Source organism: Xenopus tropicalis, chromosome 2, assembly GCF_000004195.4.
Source record: "Xenopus tropicalis strain Nigerian chromosome 2, UCB_Xtro_10.0, whole genome shotgun sequence".
NCBI lineage: Eukaryota > Metazoa > Chordata > Amphibia > Anura > Pipidae > Xenopus > Xenopus tropicalis.
In genome coordinates this window covers 109,816,463-109,840,937 of record NC_030678.2, presented here as the reverse complement: position 1 = coordinate 109,840,937, position 24,475 = coordinate 109,816,463, and the positions used below count along the sequence as shown (strand labels likewise).

The window sequence follows — 24,475 nt, the reverse complement described above, 5'->3', positions numbered from 1 at the left end:
CAAAAGATGCACGAAACTGTGAAAAAATTCTCGAAATGGCAAAAAATTATCGGAACACAACTTTTTTCATGCAGGTGACATTTTTTGGCAAAAAAATCCACCAATGGCGAAATACTGCAATTCGGCGAAAATCCATGCTTCGCAAACAATTTCGCTCATCAGTAGTGCCAGATGTAAGTTACAGATGGCAGCAGTTTTAGCTATTTATTGCAGGGTCAATAGGCTCTGTGAATAAACTAATATTAATAAATGAAGACTATTTTGTACCAATCATTTTATGTAAAAAGGACATTGACCCCAAGGAGCAATTTCTTTCCTTAATTGTCAAATGGACATTCTTCCTGAAGATATCCTAGTTCATAGTCCCTCCCGTGTCTTTAGCAAGAAAGTAAAGGCTTTCAGTGAACAAAAATAATGTGATTTTTTTTCCCATAAAAAAATAGCAAATTCTTATTTTCCATAAAAAAGTATATTAAACATAGTACTATAGTTAAAAAAACATGTCCCCAAAGAGCAACCCCTGGAGCTATATTTGCAGAAACTAATTTCATATGAGGGACTGTCTGTGGCTGTGCAAGCAGTTTCTTTTATTACTCTCCCATCTTGTTAGTTTCTCAAAAGCACTAAATAGGTCAAGCAACTGATATTTACTTTTCATGGTTTTCATATTCCCAGTGGAACAAGTCGATAAATATTATCTTTTTCTTCTTATCTTCTATATTTACAGACGATGCTCCTCTTCAGAGGACATTTATACCTAGCAGCAAATACGTGGACTATTGTCCAAGGAATATACGCTAACTACAGTTTCAACAGTTATGTTTCTCTACCAAAGAAATATTGGGCTTCGTGTTTCTATTACAAAATTCTGTAGCAAATTACTGGTACTAGCACCGTCAAATACTTACAATTTAATCAGTTCCATCCATGTTTCATGCCATATATATATATGCCTTGAGAAAGGTCCCGATGGGGACCGAAACGTAACGTTGGCTGTTCATGCGTTTTTAATACACAATTGATTGTTTTTGGAATATAACTCGGTGTTGCTGGTCTTTTTTGGATATATATATATATATATATATATATATACACACACAATTTTTTTTGTACTTATATACTTTCATTGCTGTTTGCATGTTACTTTTTGACTTTCCATATCCATTCCCACTATCCCTTCCAAAAATGTGCTTATTTCTCCTGCCGGCAAAGATATACTAGTACAAAAATATTAGAAGCATCAGATTTACTTTACAATATAAGAAATAAGCTCAGCTGTGCAGGGGCCTTTTTTAACTCCTCTATAAATATGCCAATGACAGTTTGTTAAAGGGGTGGTTCACCTTTAAGTTAACTTTTAGTAAGATGGAGAGAGTGCTATTCTGGGAAAATTTGTAATTGGTCTTTATTTTATATTATTGATGGTTCTTTAATTATTTCACTTTTGTTCAGCAGCTATTTACTTTGGAGTTTTAGCAGCTATCTGGTTGCTAGAGTCCAAACTAGCTTAGCAACCAGGCAGTGGTTTAAATTAGAAACTGATACATGAATAGAGGTGGGCTGAATACAAAGAAAAGTAATAAAAAGTGACAACAATAACATTGTAGCCTCACAGAGAAATTGTTTCTTGGCTGCTGGGGTCAGTGACCCCCATTTGATACCTGGAAATGAAGACAAATTGAAAAGTTGCTTAGAATTGGCCACTCTATAAAATACTAAAAGATAATTTAAAGGTAACCTACCCCTTTAAAAAGTAAGAACATATATTTTTCTGCAAAACTGCTCTAACTAAAAAGAGTACCGATGCTGACATGGTATAATGGCATTGCTCTGTACTGCATACTACTTCCACCACTGTTTGGCTGCCCATGGCCCTGAGGACATGATATCACACAATTATAAGAAAATGACAAACAAAATGAACCTGTTTAAGAATAATTTGAGAATTAGCCCATTTATGTCTCAGAAATATATAATTATGTAGTGCCAAATAATGCTAAGATGTGTGTATCTACATAAAAAGGATGTTATCGTTACAGTTATCTTTAACCACACAGCCAAACAAAGCTCATATTATAAAGCTCTCACCATCAAGCTCTAAGAAAAAAAAAGTAGAGCATAAAACTCACCAATCTCTGCCCCAAGGGAGGAGTTCAATATTGCTCCAGCTGATGAAACTACAGCACAGGTTGAGAAGCCATGTGGATATAATTTATTCAAAGCTATCTTGGGGAAATACTTTTCCCATCCAAGACTGGAGAATGGAGCATCCTTTCCATCTAAAGTTTTAACTTGGGCACGATCCTTGAGAACACAAAGAAGTTCTTGCGGATTCAGTTTCCTGGAGTTTTGTTTACCATTGAAGTTAACGCCAAGTTTATTAGCTCTGAGATACTCTCGTCTGGCTTTCTGTAGACGTGGAGTCAACATTTTCGATGAGACATTGCCCTTCCACAGTTTCTGCAGAAAAGATTTGGACATTGACGAAGAAAATCCATTCCAGTCATAAGAGTCTTCAATCATATGCTGTTTCTTGCGTTGCATATTCCTTCTGATTTTTTTGTGCTGTCTTTGTGTGTCATGATAATATCTTTTACCATATGCCGGGGCCTTTTTTCCAGAAACTGAATCAATATTTTTATGCAAATAGATTTCATCATCATCATCATCTTCACGATTATTACGAAGTGGACTTTTGTGTTTTTTTGACATAATAAATTCTTGTTCACTTTCAAAATAATTGTCTGCACCAGCCATCTTTTTCATACTACCTGGGCCCACAATAAAGGAATCTAAAATGCCTTCTTTAAGTAAATCTTGGTCATCAATTGCATAAGAGAATAACTGATCTTGATGTGCTCCCATTATGGCCCGCTGTTTACCCTGTAGCGGAAAATGTTTTTTAGACTCGACATAAGAGAAAGCGCTTGGTACTGGTTCTACAGAATTGCTGTCCGTAAAGTAGACAAAGATTACGAGGAACAGGAGACCCCATGCACAGATACCAAATAGCATGAATTGTTTCCATTGCTTCAAGTTTGGTTTCATGGCTCAGTTTTGCTCTGGTTCTTCTGGCACTTACTGATGATGATTCAGGGAACACGATACCTGCAGAAAGTAGCATGACACTGTCAGGTACAAACAGTTCAATGTCATTTATTTATTCACAAGTAAATTTGAGAGGAATTTACATGAAAATGTTTTTGTTTTAATGTTTCAAACCTAGATGCTGCATGTAGAGCTTAGACACATTTGACAGGAGTATAAGGCACTATAATACATATTATGAGTGTCCATAAGCATACACCTTTTTTAACATGAAGCCACCTGCAAATAATCAGATTATTATTGGGATAATATACAATAATGAGTGCAGTTACAGAGGCTTTTCTCAGCACACCAGATTGTGTAAAGTTGCTGCAGATGTATGAAAATGTCTATGCCACTTAGAAGAAGTCACTACACAAGAATAAGCACTGACACTCAAAGCAGGGCAAGCCCTTGCAATTTATTGCAAACGTGCATGCTCGCAATAAACTGCAAGGGTTTGCCCTGCTTGTACCTGCTTTGAGTGCTAGTGCTTATTCTTGTCTATGATTGCCCAGGAGGGTGCCGATCCCTCCAGCATTTGTGCACCAAGCTTCTCTTCACCAGAGTGCCAGGGTGTGCAGGTAAGACTTTCTCTTTTATTACTTGCAAATAGTCACTGCCAGCACACAATGATCTCCAAAAATGATGGCCATCAGGATATCAGGAGATATTGCTTAGCATATTGCTCATACTGCTTAGCGCTGAAAGGTGAACAAAGGATCTGCACCTGGGTTTTAACTTTACTTCCATACTGAAACATTAGCAGGGTTAAAACATCTAAAAAGTACACTTGAGCTTTCAAACAATCGAAAGCAACTAAAATTTTGTCAAAAATTAGGCAGAATATGTAGTTGAATATAAAACAAGATACATGTTTAAATGAGAAACACATATCTTGCAAATATTTCATTTTTTTTTTTTAAACGGAATCTTAACCAACTTTAGGTAATAATTAGAAATGCACTAAACTCATGAACAGGTTTTGCTGAATCCCAAATACTTAGTCGATATAAATCCATGGCCTTAAAGTCAAATGACTTTAAAATGCCCAACAACTAACTGCAACAAATTTGTTTTTTTGTTGGTGGTGGTGAAATATTGAATTTATCTCAAATCTGAATAAGCAAACTAGTGTTGGGACTAGGTACAGTATTTGGTCAATCTTTTGTCAAGAATTTACTGATGAACTTATGCTTACTAAATTCAGCAGCAGCGGTACATGATTTTTTCATTACATTCTAAAGGCAGCAACGAATAGTCTTATGAGCTCAATATTACATGGTCTTGTCACAAATATGTACAGCATGGCTGAATTGAACTGCTCTTAAGGGAAGTAGAGTGGGGATGTTATGCAAAAAACTAGGCCAACTGATGACTCCCACTGGCACCAATATGCAATGACCTGCCAACCCAGATTACCACAATTTGGCTATACAAATTGCTGGAGAAGCTACAGGTTGACTAATGGATTTTGCAGTGCCGAATTTATAGTTACTATTTTCTATAGCAAAATACTAGTCGTTTTAAACCAAACCTGCTATAATGTGTCCAAAATAATGTGTCCTAATGCCCCCTTTTTATTACCACAGTAAAAAAAAAGCACATTTTCTTTGCTGCAATGATTCAAAGCCATGTTTTTCTTTTAAAAACACGCTGGGACAGATTCAATAAGATAAAAAAGAATTACCTTCTTATTCAGTTTCAGATTGTATTATAGAACTAGATGCATTTCAATGAGAAAAACCAATGTCACTGTTTATAATAGTCTATGGGAAACTCTTGAAATGAATCAGGAGAAAAGATTTTTTTTCCTTGAATTGAAGCTCACGAAGTAAACATTCACATGATAAAATATAACATTTTCTCATTAATTTGAATTTATTCCTTAATTTTTAATCACATATGTTATATCAAACCACTATATAATCTTTTGCCATACTTCGATTGGAAGGTATTTCTGTCTTTCTCAATACTAGATGTGTTCAATGGTAAAGAATTAACAATGCATTTGCCAAGCATAATGCATGAACTTTAGGCTGTTAGTAACGTGGAGGAACCACTTGTGTAATACCCAACATTTTATTGATATTACATTGTCATAAATTCAGAAACAAAGCAAATGAAAAGTGATATAAAAATTTGTAGGATAGGGTTAAGCTCCCTATGGTGTTATCCCCTATCCTTATCTTATCTGTGCTGTTATAGGGCAGAGCCCTCTACACTCAGATTACAGTTAGTAGGCTACCCCCTATAGGTTTAGCCAGGTTGACCACTCCCCTTGGCAGACTATATAGTGTCTTGCACAAGGAAGTGTCTTCCTCTTTTGGCTGCATGCTGTGTTCTGGACAGATCCCAACTGAGCCTGGACCAGAACATAGGCCCAGAAGCCATTTGTACCCTAGGGGACCTCATACCCTAGTGCTAAGTCGGGGACAGGGCCCCGTGAACAAGGTAAAGCCAGCACAGTCAGATTTATTAATAGCACCCTCTAGGAGTGGTGATTGTAGTCAGCTTATCTAGCAAGGGCAGTTAATAGCCCCAACCAGGAGTTGTAAAAGGGTTTAGTCCACCCCGGCTCTGTAGTCGTTCTTTAGGGACCGGTTTTATTAGACGCCAGGTACCAGTGTTAGGAGCTCTACCCTGGACCACAGTCGGCCGGAACACTCCCTTCTGAAAGGTCTATATCTCAGGTGTCAACTAATCCTCTGTGCATCCTCCAAGTGGGGTATTTGTGCCTAAGTGTCACCTTTGCTTCTTCCACGGTGATAACAAGTTTATACTGCTGTGTCTGTGAGTATAACCCTGCTGCACTATTAAGTTGTGCCTTGTCCAATAAACTGTACTATAGTTCATGAGCAAGAACCTTTCTGGCGTCCATTATTCTATCTGCACCACACAAGCTCTATCTAGTTGTAGTTCAACTACACCCTCAGCTCCATTAGTACCTCCCATATAGCGGAGGCCCACTCCTTTGTATTAAGTGTCGCATGTAACACATGCTCTATACCTATCACTAGCCTGGGTTTTGCCATATCATAGCCAAACAAGTGTTACAAATTAAAAATATCTAAAAATCAGTACATAGCAACGGACAGGGAAATTTCAGATTTTATAAGGAAAACACTTAACTAAGCTATTATCCTAAAAAGTTAAGTGTTTAAGGTAAATGTATAAATGGCTTTCTACATTGATTCCCTTTATGTTTTTATACTTTGTTTGTTTAGCACCATTTACTGCTGGCATGGCCACATTAAAGTATCTTATCTTTGTTTATCCCTAATAGAACCCTGACCACCTGTTGATTTTACTGCAATTACTGGAACTGTTTCCATTCCATAAAACCTGATGACAAAACAGATTAGAGCTTCTAAACTCAAGGCAAACAGCTGTGGAGTACTTTGACCCTCTCTGCTACCACCCATACTATTATTACGGCTTTGATTTCTCCTTAAGCCCTCATCAGATGTGAAAGCTCATTTAAAACCATGGATTCTCACTCTGTGGCAGATGATAGAGCGGCTGAATATGCAGTAAGCCATAAATGCTCAAGGAACAAGGAAGGAACCTAATATGCATCTCTGAAACACACACACACTCTTATATTATAAAGATTTCAGATATCATTTTTCATTGTAAAGGGTAGACAAGGAGTAACTCATAATTACTGGCTGACAAAGCTAGACTTAAGTTGACCACACAGGCTGACAAACAGTTCCTGGTGCCAAGCAACTTCTTATTACACAACGGTGCATGGCCAGACTGCACTAATCCATTTAATAATAATGAATAAATAAATAAATAAAGGATTTCAATAAAAGTAGGAAGTAGGCTGGTGTATGACATGCCTTCTACTGTTTAGTGGCATTAGCAGACCAAATTGCTTGTGGTGCTCTGGTGATACTCAAATGATAAGTAACCCCTTTATTTTAAAATCTAAACAGCCCCCAGAATAACATTCCTTTCTCCCTACATGCAGATATATTATGTTTCTCTATTACAAGCAGCTGAACAGCTGTTCTCTCAGTTACTTCCTTGTCCAGCATTAAGCTCCACACCTTTTGCTTTCTGAGCTCTTCTCTCTGACTATAAACACCTAAGAGGTGCCTACTGGGCATGCTCACTGTCTGCTCCAATTAAAATCAATCAGGCATGCACCGTAAGCACCTCTTTGAGGTCATCATATTCAGAGATAGGAGGAGTCCTTAGGGAGCAAAAGATGCAGAGCTTCATGCTAGATAAGGAAGAAACTAAAAGAGCTGCAGCTGAACTGGCTGTAATATAAAAACCAAATACATCTGAATGCAGAATGCATGTTATTCGGGGGGCTGTACAGAGTAATTTTAGGTATTTAAAAAACAAAAAAAGTTTACTTATTCTTTAAACCATAAAGGCCCCCTCACTTATTGATGGCAGTTTGGCCAAAAACATGCAGTATATAGCTATGCTTGTGACCAATACGCAGATGCTTTCACACATAAATAATCAATGGGAAGTGGTAGAAAGCAATGGGAGGCCCACTATGCCCACTCAACAGTAGGTATCTTATTTAGTTGTAAGCGTTATGGGGCTATCCTCTTTTCTTTATCACTTAGCTCTATGGAATCTTTAAAGGAATACTGTCATGGGAAAACATGTTTTTTACAAAAGGTATCAGTTAATAGAGCTTCTCCAGTAGAATCCTGCATTGAAATCCATTTTTCAAAAACACAGATTTTTTTATATTTAATTTTAAAATTCCACATAGGACTAGCCATATTCTTTAGTTCCCAGGGTGCTACAGCCATGTGACCTGTGCTCTAAGGGCTCTGGTACACGGGGAGATTAGTCGCCCGCGACAAAACTCCCTGTTCGCGGGCGACTAATCTCCCCAGATTGCCATCCCACCGGCGAAAATATAAATCGTCGGTGGGATGGCATACGCGGCGGCGCATGCCATCCCACCGGCGATTTACATTTTTGCTGATGGGATGGCATTTCGGGGAGATTATTCGCCCGAGACACAGGAGATTCGTCGCGGGCGACTAATCTCCCCGTGTGCCAGAGCCCTAATAAACCTCAGTCACACTTTACTGCTGAGCTGTACGGAGTTACCCCCCTTCCAGCAGCCGATCATCAGAACAATGGGAAGGCAGCAAGAGAGCAGCTCCAAGTAGATATCAGAATAGCACTCAATAGTAAGAAATCAAAGGGCGGCTTGCAACTCCTCCAGTTACATGGGAGCAGGAGAAACAATAGGTTATCTGAAAGTAGTTCTAATGTGTAGCGTTGGCTCTTTTTGAAAGCTCAGAATCAGGCTCAATGCACTGAGATGGCTGCCTACACCCAATATTACAACTAAAATAAATTTGTTGGTTCAAGAATAAAATTTTAAATGTTAAATTATTTGCTATGTAAAAAATGTAATTTAGAAATAAAATGCATACCATAACAATCATGACAGTATCCATTTAAGGGCTCTGGCACACGGGGAGATTAGTTGCCCACGACAAATCTCCCTGTTCGTGGGCGACTAATCTCCCCGAAATGCCATCCCACCGGCGAAAATGTAAATCGCCGGTGGGATGGCATACACGGCGGCATGATTTCAGTGAAATCATGGAAGTTTCCTCTCAAGGCAACTTCAGCGATTTCACTGAAATCGCGCCGCTGCGTATCTTTTACACATACTAGTGTGGAGACAAGCCCCCTTTCCATATCACACCTCTTCTTTCGGCCAAAAAAATTAGAATTACCTTAAAAGTAAGTCAGTGGTAGTCATGTATTTAACATTCGTGTGGTTCTGTACTTGGAGATATGGCAGTTTTGCTAGCTGCTTTAAGCACTGCAGTGATTTTACAGAGGATACAAACTGCCTGTTATGACTGAGAATGAGAAGTACTGCAAACAGCTCAAGCCAAGATATTGTTGCCCACAAACACAGCACAGTATAGTCTGCGTTGACAAGTGCTGAGCTACTTGCAGAGCCTTAAATCTGCAAATAAAGTTACCTTTTATATTTTCCTAGGGTGCAGGCACTGACATAACTGATACCAAAGGCAAAGTGTTTGTTTTCTTTAAAAAGTGGAACCTTTCTTGTTTTTACATTGCAAAAAGAAACATTCTCAATTTCTGTTGCAGATCTTCTCTCACATAAAAGCATGTTCTATTTGCATGTAAAAGATAAAGTCTGCAATGTGTTCTGCATTTTGACCAGCGTTACAGCTTCCATTTTATGTGTCTGTCATTGGATAAAAGGTTTCTTTGTCTTGCACACGGATCCCTTCCAACAATCCTCTAAGCAATGTGTAATACGACTAACTAGCCCTTCTGACTCATGGCATTTTAAAGGAAGATTTAGTGTGGACCAAAACGTAACTTTAGAAAAGAAAATACTAGAAGCCAACAACGTTAACACTTGACAAACTGGCACACTGAGTTGAGTAGGGAGATGTAGAAATTAATTTACCAAAAATTCTAAAGCTACACTGTATAAAAATATATTCAGGGACACTAGATACTTTAATGAATGCATTCATAAAAGATGTCACAGCATTCGCTAATTTAAAAAAAAAAAAAAGTGTTGGAGTTTGTTGGAACACCCAAGTAAAAATAAATACTGCATGGGAGGAAAGATGCTGTTTGGTTTAATCACTTGCTGAGCATCTGGATACCTGAAACGTTTTTTTTTGAGTGTGGTTACAGCTAACATTACAAAAACAACAATGGCTGTACAAGAGAAGCGATGCTCGAGTTACAGCGGCATGCCTGCACACTGATTGTTAAGAAGCCCTTTCACATGGCTTGACAACTGCCATTGTTCAGACCTGTCAACTGCCATATGCTATCTATAAGTCTAAAGGCTGCAGTGGGTGACCTCAGACCCCTACGCTCAGTTGTGTACATTCCCATCCCCATGTTCAGGGAAGGTGACAGGTATTCAAAGGACAGTTCTGTCACCATGTTACAAAAGAAGGGAAACTCAACCTTCAGAATACAATTAGAAAGGCTCCTATAATTTCTGATGTGTTAGTAAGTAGGAGCAATTCAAGAGTAGTGCAACAGCACCTTAAAAAGATAGTTATAGTTTTTTTTTTTTAATTATTTGCTACATCTTTCCAACTTTCAAATGGGGGTCACTGACCCAGCAGGCAAAAATCTATTGCTCTGTGGTGTTACAATTTTATTATTTCTATTCCGTTCCTCTTGTATTAATTTTCCAGTCTCTCATTCAGACCACTGCCTGGTTGCTAAAGTATCAAGATCCTAGCAACCAGATAGCTGCTAAAATTCCAAACTAGAGAGCTGCTGAACAAAAAGCTAAGTAACTATAAAAGCACAAAAAATAAAAAGAATGAAACCCAATTGCAAATTGTGTCAGAATATATCCTGTCATACTAAAAGTTCATTTAAATGTGAACAACCTCTTCAAATCGGTAATTTAGGTTTTTTTTTTGCTGTTTCAAAAATGTATTTCCCAAAAAAATAAATTTGTGGGAAACTCTCATGTTTCCCAAAAACTTATTGCCATCTCTCTAAACTTGTAGCAGATTCAGCCCTGCTGAGCATACTCACTGGCTTGAAGTTAATTAAATTCTGGTCCAGAGCAGCAACGTGATACACTTATTATACAGCCATGTAAATAAAGGGCAGAATCTGTAATCTAGCCCTAAAAGGGGGACATGAAACATTATTTTAAATGGTCCAAAACTACAGGTATAATCAACTAGTAGGCTTACAGAACTATTGAGAGACATTCTAAGGGGAACAGGGAATTCATTTTTATAATAAATTTAAAAAAAAAAAACAAATACAAAGCTGCATTGTTTGAATATAATAAGATTTATGAAGGTGAATTGCCATTTTAATGACTCTCAGGATTAATGAGTCTCAGGTTAATGAGTCTCAGGATTCTAATGGTAACATTTTTTTAATTGTTGGGTTGAATTAAGCTGTCCATACACAGCCTGATCCACCATGGCCGCTCCTGCAGTTATTAATATGTTGTGTGCGTGTTCTAAATTTAGCTAAAGCGGCATATGATGCTGGCTGCTACAAAGCTGCAAAACTAAATAAACAAGCCTACATTTAAAAATTTGTTTTTTTTTTCTTTTATTTATAGTTCACAATTTGTAAAATTAAAATTTGTAAATTTTTAGAATTTTTTTTTCCCAATTTGAATAAACTCAAACTTGCAAGACTTGAATGTGTGTTTATTTATTAAAAAAATCAAATGAAACCCTAAGAAAAAATACAAATGCAGCAAATTTGTATTCTACTCCTCATTTCCAATAATTCTACAAGCTCTCTTGAAAAACTCGAATTAAAAAAAAATAAATCACTTATATTTTGCTAGATGACTCCCCTTGACCTCGGTATGAACGTGCAAACTTTTACATGCCAAACTTATACATTTAAAGTTTTTTGCAGCTATTGTGCATAATAAATTTAAAAATTCCAATTTTGGAAACCCCGAATTCCATGTTGTGAATTTTAGCACAAAAAAAATTCAAATGGCAGCAAAAAATGTAATGTTTATAAATCAGTCCCATAGATATAACCCAACAATATAAAGTGGAAATTACTTAACTGATCATACTAGAAAAAAAACAATTTGTTCCCATGAACTGGGTAAGTTCGATTTGTGGTCTTTGTTCTTGTGTTTTCTTCATTTTCATAACATTTAAAATTTTCTAGTTGAGTCAAGTCTATTATTGCAAACTGTGAATGAAGTGTTACACAGAAAATCATCAGCAAATGAACCGAGAACAAGATGTTAGGTTAAACTGACAAAAGACGCTAATGTCGTTGAAACAAGATCTTGGCTTTGGACATAATCAAATATGTAAATCCTTGAGAGAAGAATGTAAATCCACTTAGCATTTGTACACAAACTGATATTCCCAAGACAAGGAGACACAACAAGAACTGATTCATAGGCATTTTCCCCCACAAACTGGAGCCAGGGTTTTTCCATCTTTGCAATGTCAAAGTCACATTCTCATAAAATTGCTGTTTTACAGAGATGAGCAAATTGATTTGTCCACACCTAATTTATCAGAACTTCAGCAGTTTGCCATTTTGACTCCCAAAATGCTTTGCATGTTCTGTGAAATAAACCTGTAAAGAGAGAATGACAGAAATGTGCAAAGCATTATGGGAACTTAAGAAGGCTGGCAATTGCAACACTGATCAAATTGTACATGTAGTCAAGACCAACAGGGCAGACAATAGCAAACACAACAGCTTTCAAAAGCACTTACATTTATAATTCAAAATCACTGAAACTGATATATACAATAGAATGAGGCTTAGAGTAACATTTGCTTTCAATATTAAAACATTTATATTTGAAATTAACACTCCAAATGTTCTCAGGAATATTTATTTTAATAGTATGAGAGAGCTGTTCTATCTATAAGTATATATACAGTGGAACTTTTCCCTATGAAAAACTGCTCATACACAGAATTGAGCTGTAACTGCCAAAGGCAATCCTAGAGGATAAATAAAATAACTGCCTCCAAAACTTGGTAAAAGTTCAATTTATACTATTCTATCCTCACATTTAAATTGTAAGCAGCTACATGAGTTTTAGGGGGCAAAAATGGATTTGTTCCGACCAAGGGTCCAAATATGACCCCCACAGCTACAATGCAATGTCCCCACCTCTAATTTTCATTAGGATACAGGATTATTAGAACAATTGGCATGGATCTGATTAATGACAAAATCCCAGGTTGTTAATATATTATAGTTACAGGATGTAAAGAAATAAATCTGCCAGTTTCTTCACATTCATGATTATGAAATCTGAACAGGATATTTTAAACTGTCCATTACTAAATGCAAACATGTTTGAACTTACATTTAAACTCTTTACACACAATTCCCCTTTTCAAGTAAGAGATTGTGAATAGTATACACTCATTTTTCAGTAAAACCCACACCCTGCTGGTTAAAAAAATAGAACAGGGTGACCCCCTCAATTTCCTTGGTAATTATACAGAAATAGTATAAAAAAACTTGTTTAAAGAATGGAGATTTTTAATAAACCTACCACCCCAAAGGTCAAGGGCACATTGTGCAATTCTGAGCAACCAAATACCTGGAGCCCAACAACCCAAAACTAACTGACTTCTGTGTGAATCACAGGACAAGTGCTAAAGGCATATCACACAGAAGTCAGAGAAGGAGGATTTGGGATTTTATTTTTTAATCAATTGTTAGGGTTACATAAGATATGGCATTCAAAACTGCCTGAATTTTCCCCATGGGCTCTCATCCTAAGTAACACCTGTTAAATGTGGTCTCCTCATGAAAAAATCTTTATACTACTGCATTAACAACTGATGTATTTAGGAAATTGAAGATTTGCTATGTACAGCACATCAAATACTCTACAGCCTGGAACCATTGAATCACACCTCACCCTAATTAACTTATAAGTTCGTCTACTTCCAGTGGGTTATCCCTCAACTCATAGGTTTCTTCATGTTTCTTCCTATGAATGCAAAAGACTAGTAAAAGCTAGATTGACTGATGTAGATTACTGAACAGGGCTATCTTTAGGGGATATTTACACATGATATTATAAAATATACATTTTCATTGCTTGAAATAATCATATCTGCAGAAATTCTTTATATAGTGCCAACTAATTGAAGCTTTACAATAATAACACAGACTTGGGGTCTGTTATATGCAAAAACTCTAAAATGCAAGAACAACACCTACTAGAGAGACATCTTTAAAGAAACAATTCTTAATTGTAAGAATTAAGACAGTAAGTTGTACTCATTTGGCATTCAGATTGGCCCAACAGTATATAAAGACCATTAAGATTCTAAAACTAAATCAATAGTCACACAAAGTGGTACCAGCAAGAAAACTTGTGTTACACATGTACAGTAAGAAAATCAGAAAAATAGACAAGAAAGATAGCTATAAGCAAACCATGTTGAAATGAGACAGATCAAACAAACCAAACAAATACATATGTCAACACAAATGCACTGTAGTGTATGTGTGTGTATAAACACTGGCACAAAAGATATATCTGTAATTATTGTATAATATATGAAGAAAATTCTTCTGGTTGAATACTAAGTCCCTAAATAAATATAAAGTGTCCTCCCCTCTCTTATACATGCATATCTTTTCTGTAGATGGGTACCACCACTTAAAGGAGACATATCCTATAAAAATTAAGAATGTACCAGGGAATTATACTCCTCTAGATATAGAAGGATTGTGCTAAAAAAGTTGTGTTTCTGACTGATTTATTGAGAAATTCCCCCACTAGCCCTGCCCATCTGTGCCACTTCCTGCTGGCTGAATTCTCTGGATGAGCTTGGGAGCCGGCGGCCCTCCGTACCCTGCACTGCAGGATAGGAACCAATCAGCATCTAGGCTGACCTGATAGGGAACTGAAGCCTGGCTGTGCTTGTGTGAGTGCAGGGCTGTGATTGGCTCTCCCCCTCCTACTGTGCTTCTGGCAGGGACCGTTAGGACACGCCCACTCTTCATTTCAAACTCGGACAGAGAAGTGATAGGATCTATAGGGAGCTCCAATAAAGGGGCCATTGTTACAGATAGGATTAATGTTTAGCCCAAAGGGAAACCAGCACCGGATATTATTCATAATTGCCTACAAAATTACCTTTTTTCCCATTTATCCAATATGTCTCCTTTAACATATAAGCACAATACTACATAGTTTAAAGCTGGTACCCATACACGGTTGGATGACGCTCAATCTAAATCATCTGAAAAAAAGGGAAATGAAAACAGCTGTGCTTCTTTTCAGACACATCCTGCTAGCAATAATTCAAAGCTTGCATACGTCCGTATACTCTTTAGGAATGAATCAGATCCTTATCTAAATCTGGCAATCGCCTCTTTAATGTATTGGAACATCAGGCAAAGATATCAAATTGCAAATCTAAAGCATTTCCTTCATTGTATGGAATGTTTAAAATACTGTGTATGCTTTTATCGCATTCTTTGTATGTGTTATTGAGCTTCAGTCAGTTCTTAGCTGAATTTATCTTCCTTATTAAGTAATAAAATAACCACTTACCGGTCTCCTGTGAGTTCAAACCTTCATATCAGCAGACATATAGCATGTTCAACTACAGCTGCAAGTGGAAACAGCAGCATATATAAAGCTTGTCTGGGAATACCGAATACATTAGTTCTAATGTCTCTTGTTTGTTCATTGCACAAAAAAGTTTGCAATGCCAAAGATTTCTTAATCTATTACAAATGTCCCTGATTTAAATGTGTATTTGTATCCTCTTAATTGACAGCCCTGAATGATCCTAAAGTGCCCCACACAGCAAGAACTCACTACTCAGTGAAGACAAATCCTTTGCTTTTACTGCAATGGCAGCCAAACACCTGGGCAGGCATGGATAACCTGTGGTCCTCCAGATTATTTTGAACTAATACAACTCAGCATTCCACTTAAAGCTGAAAACTGGAGGGCCATAGATTGCACATCACAGCTTAACTAGGTTGGTAGAGCATACATATGATTATCCCTTGGAGCATAGCATCTGTCTAACTGTGCACTAACAGCCATATTGCAGAAGTGTGTAACAATATTAATAAACGGCAATCCCTCAGAAATGTATTTTTTTCATATTTTGTTATATATGTCTTTTACTTCATTTTTACAGAATTTAGAAGCCCTAATACATAAGAGTTTGTACTCACATGCATTTCTTCCTGCACTCCCCTGCGTTCTTCTGCTGCAGGGGAGCACAGGAAGAAACACATCTCATTCTTTTGTATCGGTCTGTACTAACACAGGCACAGGTGGAATGCAGCATGTGTTCCTCTGACTTTCTCTCACAGAAAAATCCTTCATTCCCTGAGCTGGAGTCTGCATAGCTCTCTCCTCTCCCCTTCTCCTGTTTCCCCCTCCCATAAGAATTAAGAAGAATTCAGTCCCCCTCCCATCAGAATGTGTGATCAGAGCTACCAACTGCTAGAGCTGCAGCAGGAAACTACAGAGACCTAGCTAAAATGGCAGCTGCTATCTTAAACAAATGGAGGGAGCTTCTAGGGCTGCTTAGGTAAAGCATTCTGCATATTAAATATAGCAGCATTCTGGCTTGCCCTAATGTGGCTAATCAAATTGGAGTAGAAGGCCAAAATGACTTTCCTTCTCCTTTAAAATGCAGAAAAGTAAAATCAAAGTTGGACTGTAACTGCTGAAGCTTGCTCTTGATTGACTGATAGGGAAGACTTTTCTGCGAAACCCTATTTAGGTCTTTTCCATTTGACTTTATGCTGACTTGTAAGACCATCAACTCACAGTAGTTTTCAGCCCTATATAGCAAATTACATGATTCTCCAATGTTTCTTGACAATCTGACTCACAACCTTTTGGCAGCGAGGTGAGGAACACTGTTTATCCTCTTATGGAAAATCAGCAGAGAAATTCCAATCTATCAATAAATGGACACTCTACAGATATACTCATTACATCTTTAATACATACTTTTGCATAATAGCATCTGAATGCAGAACAAAGGCGAGAACACACAGTATTATGAATAGATAAGAGAGAAGGACAAAGAAGAATAGAGCGCTTTCATTAAAAGAAAATGAACAGACCACATGAACTGTACACACACTGACTTACAGGAGAACAGAGATCAGATGGGAAAGTGTGGGAAATAATAGTCAAAAGAGGAAAGTCAAATGTCAAAAGAGAACAAGGAGAAATGATGACTAAATACTTTTTAAAAGGTGAATTTAATCAAAGGCTATGAGTGTAGAAATAAGGACTGCAGTGACCTTATCTCAGATATATTCATTTTGCCAACTGCATAAAAGAACTGTATTCAAAGTTTTTTTTGTATTTAAACTATACTACCTTGTATTAATGTCCAATAAAAATAATGCAGCCAAGCACTGATTACAAAAGTGATGATACAAGGCGCTTCAAACCCATTGTACAGGGAGCGTTAGGAGCAAAGAAATGTTATGTGTACTAGGATTTCTAAACTGTAGACTGGACCCCTGGGGGTGCCTGGAGTTTCTCAGAGATGTTTTCTTGAGACTATGGCTCAATGTCCAATACACCAAAGCTGTCCAATATCTAGAATCTTTCTATATAAAAGGGGTCTATAAAGACTGGAACTCCAAGGGCGACTGATGCAGTCCGACAACCACTGCTTTAGGGGGATCATAGGCCACCATGAAGGGGCGTTTTGTAATCCCTCTAGACTGCCACAGGGCAGCACTAAGGTATTCTGCCCCATTGATCTTCCGTGCATAGGGTTTTTGGACCAGAGGGGGCTGCATTGCTAGTGCAGAGAGTGATATAGCGTTTTCTGCACTAGGAAAGCCAAAATTCCAATAAAAAATAAATGCATTTTGACGTAATCAGGAGAGGCTTTTTGCAAACGTATTACCAAATGTATTAGCATTTTTTTTTTGCATCCATATATTTCTCTCGTTATTAAAAGAAATCAGTTTTGATAAAGTATTTTTATGCCTTGACATACCATAGCATAAGTTACTGTTTTTTCCCGCCAGGAAATGGTAACTTTCACCCCAAAAGGAAATGTATTCATCTATCAAGAAGTACCAAGATTTGCAATTTTTGCAAGATTTGATTAATATGGCATAATAATGTTACTATTAATTCTTACAGGATGGAGAACAGTTTCTAGAGTACAAAATAAAAATTCCAAAACAGTACAAAAATAGATGCTTAATATAAAATTATACTAAACGCTCCTTAAGTGAAATACCACGCAATTGCATATATAAAGCTAGAAGAATAATACTAGTTTCTAGCACTCAGGGTTATAGATATCACATTCATAATAAATTGTTTTTTTGTTTTTCTTTCTGTTAGCTACTCATGCTGGTTAATAGTGCAGGAATTTTAAAAAAAAAGATGGAAGGGAGGAAACTGCAGTTGTGTTCTAAATGCAGGATGTAAGATGCTAAAGAGAACACGTGATCCATATTGTATATTCATATCATTTCAAGTAGGGGTTGTAAGAGGCTGTGAATATGAAAGTCATTGTAACTGACAGCGGGCAACTTTCAGAATCTGAACAGAAATGTCATGATTGGAAATGGACCAGTGATGTCTGAATTGGCCACTAGGAACACATTGTTAGCGTGATTGTAACTTTAAGTCACAATTTCCCACTGTATAATTGCTTCCATTAAGAGCATGTGCTGAAAGAGTATTCAATACATTTTATGGTGCTCAGTGTTAGACTTCCTAATCTACTTTCTGAAAATGCTTCAGCTTTGTTGAAAGGAAGCTTTTGTTAAAAGATTATTTTTAGGGAAAAATATATTTCTGTGAATAACTAGTCTTAAGATATAATTTATGAAGTATCATTTATAACCATATGCAAAAAAAAAAAAAAATAAGGATTTTTGAAAATATCCTTAGTGCCTGCTTGCTGGAGGATAGTGCATAGAGAAAAATAATGTGGTGCATCAGCTATCCAGTATCAACATAACTGGGAACTGAAAGTGGATGTGACCTGGGTCCATGAGCACAGCCAGTGCCATTAGAACATAAAAATGCAATAAGGTCCAGGTTCATATCGACCAGAGACGGGATATCAGAAGAATTATGTGACTCTACCAGATAAGGTCAAGTGGTGATACATGTCCTGGTTGAAGGTGCTTATTGAATGAGTTATGTAGAGATGTCTAAAATAAAATTGCGGTGGACATTCAATGTCATGAAGGCTCAGGAGAATAGAATAAAAAAATAAATAAAAGTGAGGAGGAAGCTAAAAAAGCAACGCTGTTCACTAAAAGAGCAAGAATGTTACTATAAGAAATACTTATACTAATGAAGAAAGACATTTGGTTAATCATTTTCAGTTGCCATCTGACTCTATGGCCCATTCCTTAGGGGTCACAAAACAGAATAAGTATTTGCTTTCAGTTGAATAGTTTTCATTATTTGTATTGAAAATATAGGTTATATCATCTTAAGAGCCCATAAAACCTATTTCTAGCAAGCAACTGTATTTGTAGCAGACCCTACCCTCCCAGCATGATAGAACAAATCATATGCAGTTTAATTTGACTTATAACATTTCATTCACCAATATGCAACATAATGGTTTGTGTCTGGACCAAACACTTTGGTGGATTAAAACTTTTATGTAGTGTATTAATGGTGGACGAGTTTAGGGGAGATTTTTTATTGTTTTATTATTTTTGCAAAATTTTATTTTTCTAACCAATATTTTCTGGTTTCCATGGTGTGGTCCTTTATATAGTGAATTTTTAAGCTATGAAATAATAATCTTCAGGGTTTAGCAAATGGAGGTAAAGAAGGACAAATACTGAACATTTAACAGTTCAAATGCTGATTTTTTTTTTAACCAAAGGCAGTCCTAGAATAACAAAAACAAATATTTACAGTAAAATTTATATTATTAAAAAACAAATTCTCAGTTTAGTTTTCTGTGTACTATTTTACAAATGTTTGTTACATATGGTTTTTCCCCTTTAGTAGAACAAGGGACTGAGCCCTTAATGTGTTCAGTGATTTGATTCTCTTGTATATCTCCCCTTCAGGCATAATGCAATGTACAATGTTTAATCAACCTACTGAAGACATACTGACAAAATTATCATACCCGATGAAGGGGCACTCCCCCAAAACTTTGTATTTGACTGAATAAATGTAGGGGAGATCCCCGCATTGCATTGGTCATGCTGTGTCAGTCTATTTCATCAAAGAATCATAGCTGTCCCACAGCTTCATGGACCGTTTGGTATTTTCACCACTGAGGACATTCCACTAAAATGCTATTTTCTGCCTGCAGCCACCTACAATTGAAATGTCACAGTCAGGTTGCAATGGCTAGGGAACATTTGTGTCAGCACTCCTGAGCAATTCTCTCCTGATAGCACAACATCTGCCATAGGCATATTTATTCAATCTCATATAAACAGGAGAAAGCTACAGGCAGGAAATGGCATTTAGACCACTGCCAATGTCCCCATGGTCCCTGCAAAGAAAACAAAAGGGATGTCGTACACCCTAACAAGTAGCAGTGGGTGGTGTGAGGCCCTCACCTGGAACAGGTGAATGACAAACAAACTAGGGGGAAGCAAGGTGCTGGGGAGCCCCAAGTTCCCTTGCATTTGAAAGTGCAGAACTCTGTATCTTATGTCAGATTATGTGGGACATGGTGCAGAGTGCAGCCCATCATTTTCCACATTGGCCTGGGAAAAAACTAACAAAGCATCATAGTGCTTACCTCTCCCAGACATCAGAACTAGGATTTTACTCTACTGTAAATCTACTGTAAATATGCAAGCTTAAATTTGGGCCAGGGATACCTGCGAAAGGTAAGATGGCAACATACAGCAGTGTTAGTTTTTTCCTCGGGCTCATGCATTTTTTTCCTAAAAAGAAAAAAATATAGGATTAAAAAAATGTAGCAATTAAATTCACTTGACAGTGCCTACAGAATTGGCACCACCTCAAATTCACCTTTCTTTGTCCTTTAAGATTCTTGAGGTGGCCCTGTATAGTCTTGGTTTCCTTGAAGGGTACCCAACCATTAAGCACTCTGCATTGCACCTAGTCCACCCCAGACAGAAGTAAGCTTGGAGTGTAGGACAGCAAGGGAGGCAGTAATAAGGGAAAGAAAAATAACAACAATGCCATTAAGCAGTGTTAGTTTAGTTATATCATTCCAATCTCAGTACCAAAAACAGGGGTGGACAAAGTAAAATTAAAGTGGAACCTTTGTAATAAAATGAATACATGTAATCTAACATTTTCTATACTACTGCAAACTCAACTCAACCATGCTGTTACAGCTGATGACTTCTGTCAATGACACTCAGAAAGTGTATTTTGCTTCAAGCTAAAATGAAACTCACAAATTGTTAAACAACAATATTAAAAAAAAATAGTGGAAAGGAATTTACTATATTGCAATAGTTTTTACCCAAATAGTTCCCCCTTAATACTGTGCATCTCTGGATTACTTGAGTGAGCCAGGACCTTTTCAGGAAATAGAGATCTAAATTCCAGCATCACAGGCTGCTTTTATTTTCTGAGCCTCAAGCAGATAGTAAGTTATACAAGAAAGGAATTTCTGTTTGCTGCAAAACAAAAAAACTGTACAGCATTGTGCCAAAAAAACAAGGTGACAATAAAAGATAAATTTAATTAATGGACTGGATGGACAGTTCCCTTATAGCACATGTAAAACCCCACACACAAAAATTAAATCAGTGAACAGCCTCTTTGAAATCTTTCAATACCTGCCACACTGGTTGTCCAGAGGTTAATAGTAAGGCTGCAGCATCTCCTTAATCACTTAGATTTCCTTCTCCTCCTGTAACCCACTCAGCCCCCACCCTCGGGAATTTGCTTTGGCTGTTGGCTTGTGGGCATGCTCAGTTGTTGTAAACTCAGATTACTAAACACGCCCCCCAGTCTAGCAGCCAGTGAAGAGATAGCATTGCTGATTCCCATAGATACTCAGCTCTAGCTGTCTGCTTCAAATTTTTTCTCCCAACCAACTATCCTGAGCTCAGCTCAAACAATGCAGAACTTTTATCAGAGACAGTTCTGCCTGTGTAAGCCTGTATTCTTGATGAAATGAATGCTGAATAAGGCTGTGTGTGTGTGTGTATGCTGTTTGCAGATTTAAATGTATCCAATTATGTATCAGAGGAAAAATGGCCACTGGGTGAAAGCTGCTATTTGGTTTAGGAAAACGTGATGGTGCTGGCAAGTGGAGGGGATATATGCAGTACAAATAATGCCATTTGGGTGGGGGAGACCTGCCCAACTGATATACATCGTAGGCAAATGTAGGGTTTACATGTTCTTTTAAAATCATTACAGCTGCTTCTGTAACTGCCCTCAGGCTCTAAAGGATGATCATATTGTATTACACCCAGTATTCATAAATTCTTCGATCGATTCCGATGTATTATATACTTACACTAACATCAGTATTGCTTACCCTTGAGAAACCACATACAACTGTTACCATAGTATGTATCTCTTTAACATGAAATTGTATATGCTGTTGTAGGAAACTGTAAGTAGCAATGGTCTTGTGTATAAACAAAGAAAGACACTGTTTCACAATCAAGATGTATTTATAAAAATTGTCACTTTTGTATTAAAATCTATATATTTTAACAAGTAGTTTAAAAAAAAAAACAACATGGTCTAACAAGCTATAGTTTAATATGTTGCTGTGCTAATATAGTAAATACATTAGTTTAAACACAATTAAGGTCCTAGCTTTAGGGCATAATGTACAGCTGATGCATAACAGAAAATTAACAGTATCACTTCTCTGTTGTATCACTGTACAGGTCCTTTTCAAAAAATTAGCATATTGTGATAAAGTTCATTATTTTCTGTAATGTACTGATAAACATTAGACTTTCATATATTTTAGATTCATTACACACAACTGAAGTAGTTCAAGCCTTTTCTTGTTTTAATATTGATGATTGTGGCATACAGCTCATGAAAACCCAAAATTCCTATCTCAAAAAATTAGCATATCATGAAAAGGTTCTCTAAACGAGCTATTAACCTAATCATCTGAATCAACAAATTAACTCTAAAAACCTGCAAAAGATTCCTGAGGCTTTTAAAAACTCCCAGCCTGGTTCATTACTCAAAACCGCAATCATGGGTAAGACTGCCGACCTGACCAGAAGGCCATCATTGACACCCTCAAGCAAGAGGGTAAGACACAGAAAGAAATTTCTGAACAAATAGGCTGTTCCCAGAGTGCTGTATCAAGGCACCTCAGTGGGAAGTCTGTGGGAAGGAAAAAGTGTGGCAGAAAACGCTGCACAACGAGAAGAGGTGACTGGGCCCTGAGGAAGATTGTGGAGAAGGACCGATTCCTGACCTTGGGGGACCTGCGGAAGCAGTGGACTGAGTCTGGAGTAGAAACATCCAGAGCCACCGTGTACAGGCGCGTGCAGGAAATGGGCTACAGGTGCTGCATTCCCCAGGTCAAGCCACTTTTGAACCAGAAACAGCGGCAGAAGCGCCTGACCTGGGCTACAGAGAAGCAGCACTGGACTGTTGCTCAGTGGTCCAAAGTATGTCATTCGGAAATCAAGGTGCCAGAGTCTGGAGGAAGACTGGGGAGAGGGAAATGCCAAAATGCCTGAAGTCTAGTGTCAAGTACCCACAGTCAGTGATGGTCTGGGGTGCCATGTCAGCTGCTGGTGTTGGTCCACTGTGTTTTATCAAGGGCAGGGTCAATGCAGCTAGCTATCAGGAGATTTTGGAGCACTTCATGCTTCCATCTGCTGAAAAGCTTTATGGAGATGAAGATTTCATTTTTCAGCACGACCTGGCACCTGCTCACAGTGCCAAAACCACTGGTAAATGGTTTACTGACCATGGTATTACTGTGCTCAATTGGCCTGCCAACTCTCCTGACCTGAACCCCATAGAGAATCTGTGGGATATTGTGAAGAGGAAGTTGAGAGACACAAGACCCAACACTCTGGATGAGCTTAAGGCCGCTATTGAAGCATCCTGGGCCTCCATAACAGCTCAGCAGTGCCACAGGCTGATTGCCTCCATGCCACGCCACATTGAAGCAGTCATTTCTGCAAAAGGATTCCCGACCAAGTATTGAGTGCATAACTGAACATAATTATTTGAAGGTTGACTTTTTTTGTATTAAAAACACTTTTCTTTTATTGGGCGGATGAAATATGCTAATTTTTTGAGATAGGAATTTTGGGTTTTCATGAGCTGTATGCCACAATCATCAATATTAAAACAAGAAAAGGCTTGAACTACTTCAGTTGTGTGTAATGAATCTAAAATATATGAAAGTCTAATGTTTATCAGTACATTACAGAAAATAATGAACTTTATCACAATATGCTAATTTTTTGAAAAGGACCTGTATATATCATATGAAGTCTATGAAAATGATTTGGAGGGCCACAAATCTGATACACGGCACAGGGTTTGTTTCATGCTGCATTACTGAGTGCTGAAAGGAGGAGTATTATCTACTGCTATTTTCGGACTGAACACAGTGGAACAGTGGACAAAAATCCCCTGTGCCATAACATTAGGGCACACAGAGCATTGGTACACAGCTGGAAGACAGGCTCTGTACCCATGGCCTTAATGCCTCCAAAACTTGCCTCTAAGTTAGAAACTCAAGAATGAAGACCTGCTTTGAGGCCACTCAGAGCAACATTAAATGAGGTGGTGAGCAACATGTTGCTCACGAGCCACTGGTTGGGGATCACTGATATAGCCTAAGGCCTTGATTTAAGTTGTGGGTACCAATACCTTAGCCCTGCTTACACATCCAATACCTTAAGATGATCATAACTTAAGTTAATCCAGTAAACATATCACAAAAGTGCATTC

General features: G+C 37.6%; 1 protein-coding gene across 4 annotated transcripts in view; it reads right to left on the bottom strand.

Moving 5' to 3' along the window:
* The window catches only part of st6gal2 (ST6 beta-galactosamide alpha-2,6-sialyltranferase 2), a 74,843-nt gene that overhangs the window by 28,680 nt on the left and 21,688 nt on the right, over positions 1-24,475 (bottom strand). For 3 of the 4 annotated variants that reach the window (XM_012956685.3, XM_012956683.3, NM_001114199.1), the window contains 1 exon segment: positions 2,130-3,108. In XM_012956685.3, the coding sequence (XP_012812139.2) occupies positions 2,130-3,048 (919 nt within the window). In that variant the 5' untranslated portion in view covers positions 3,049-3,108. 4 annotated transcript variants of the gene reach the window in all.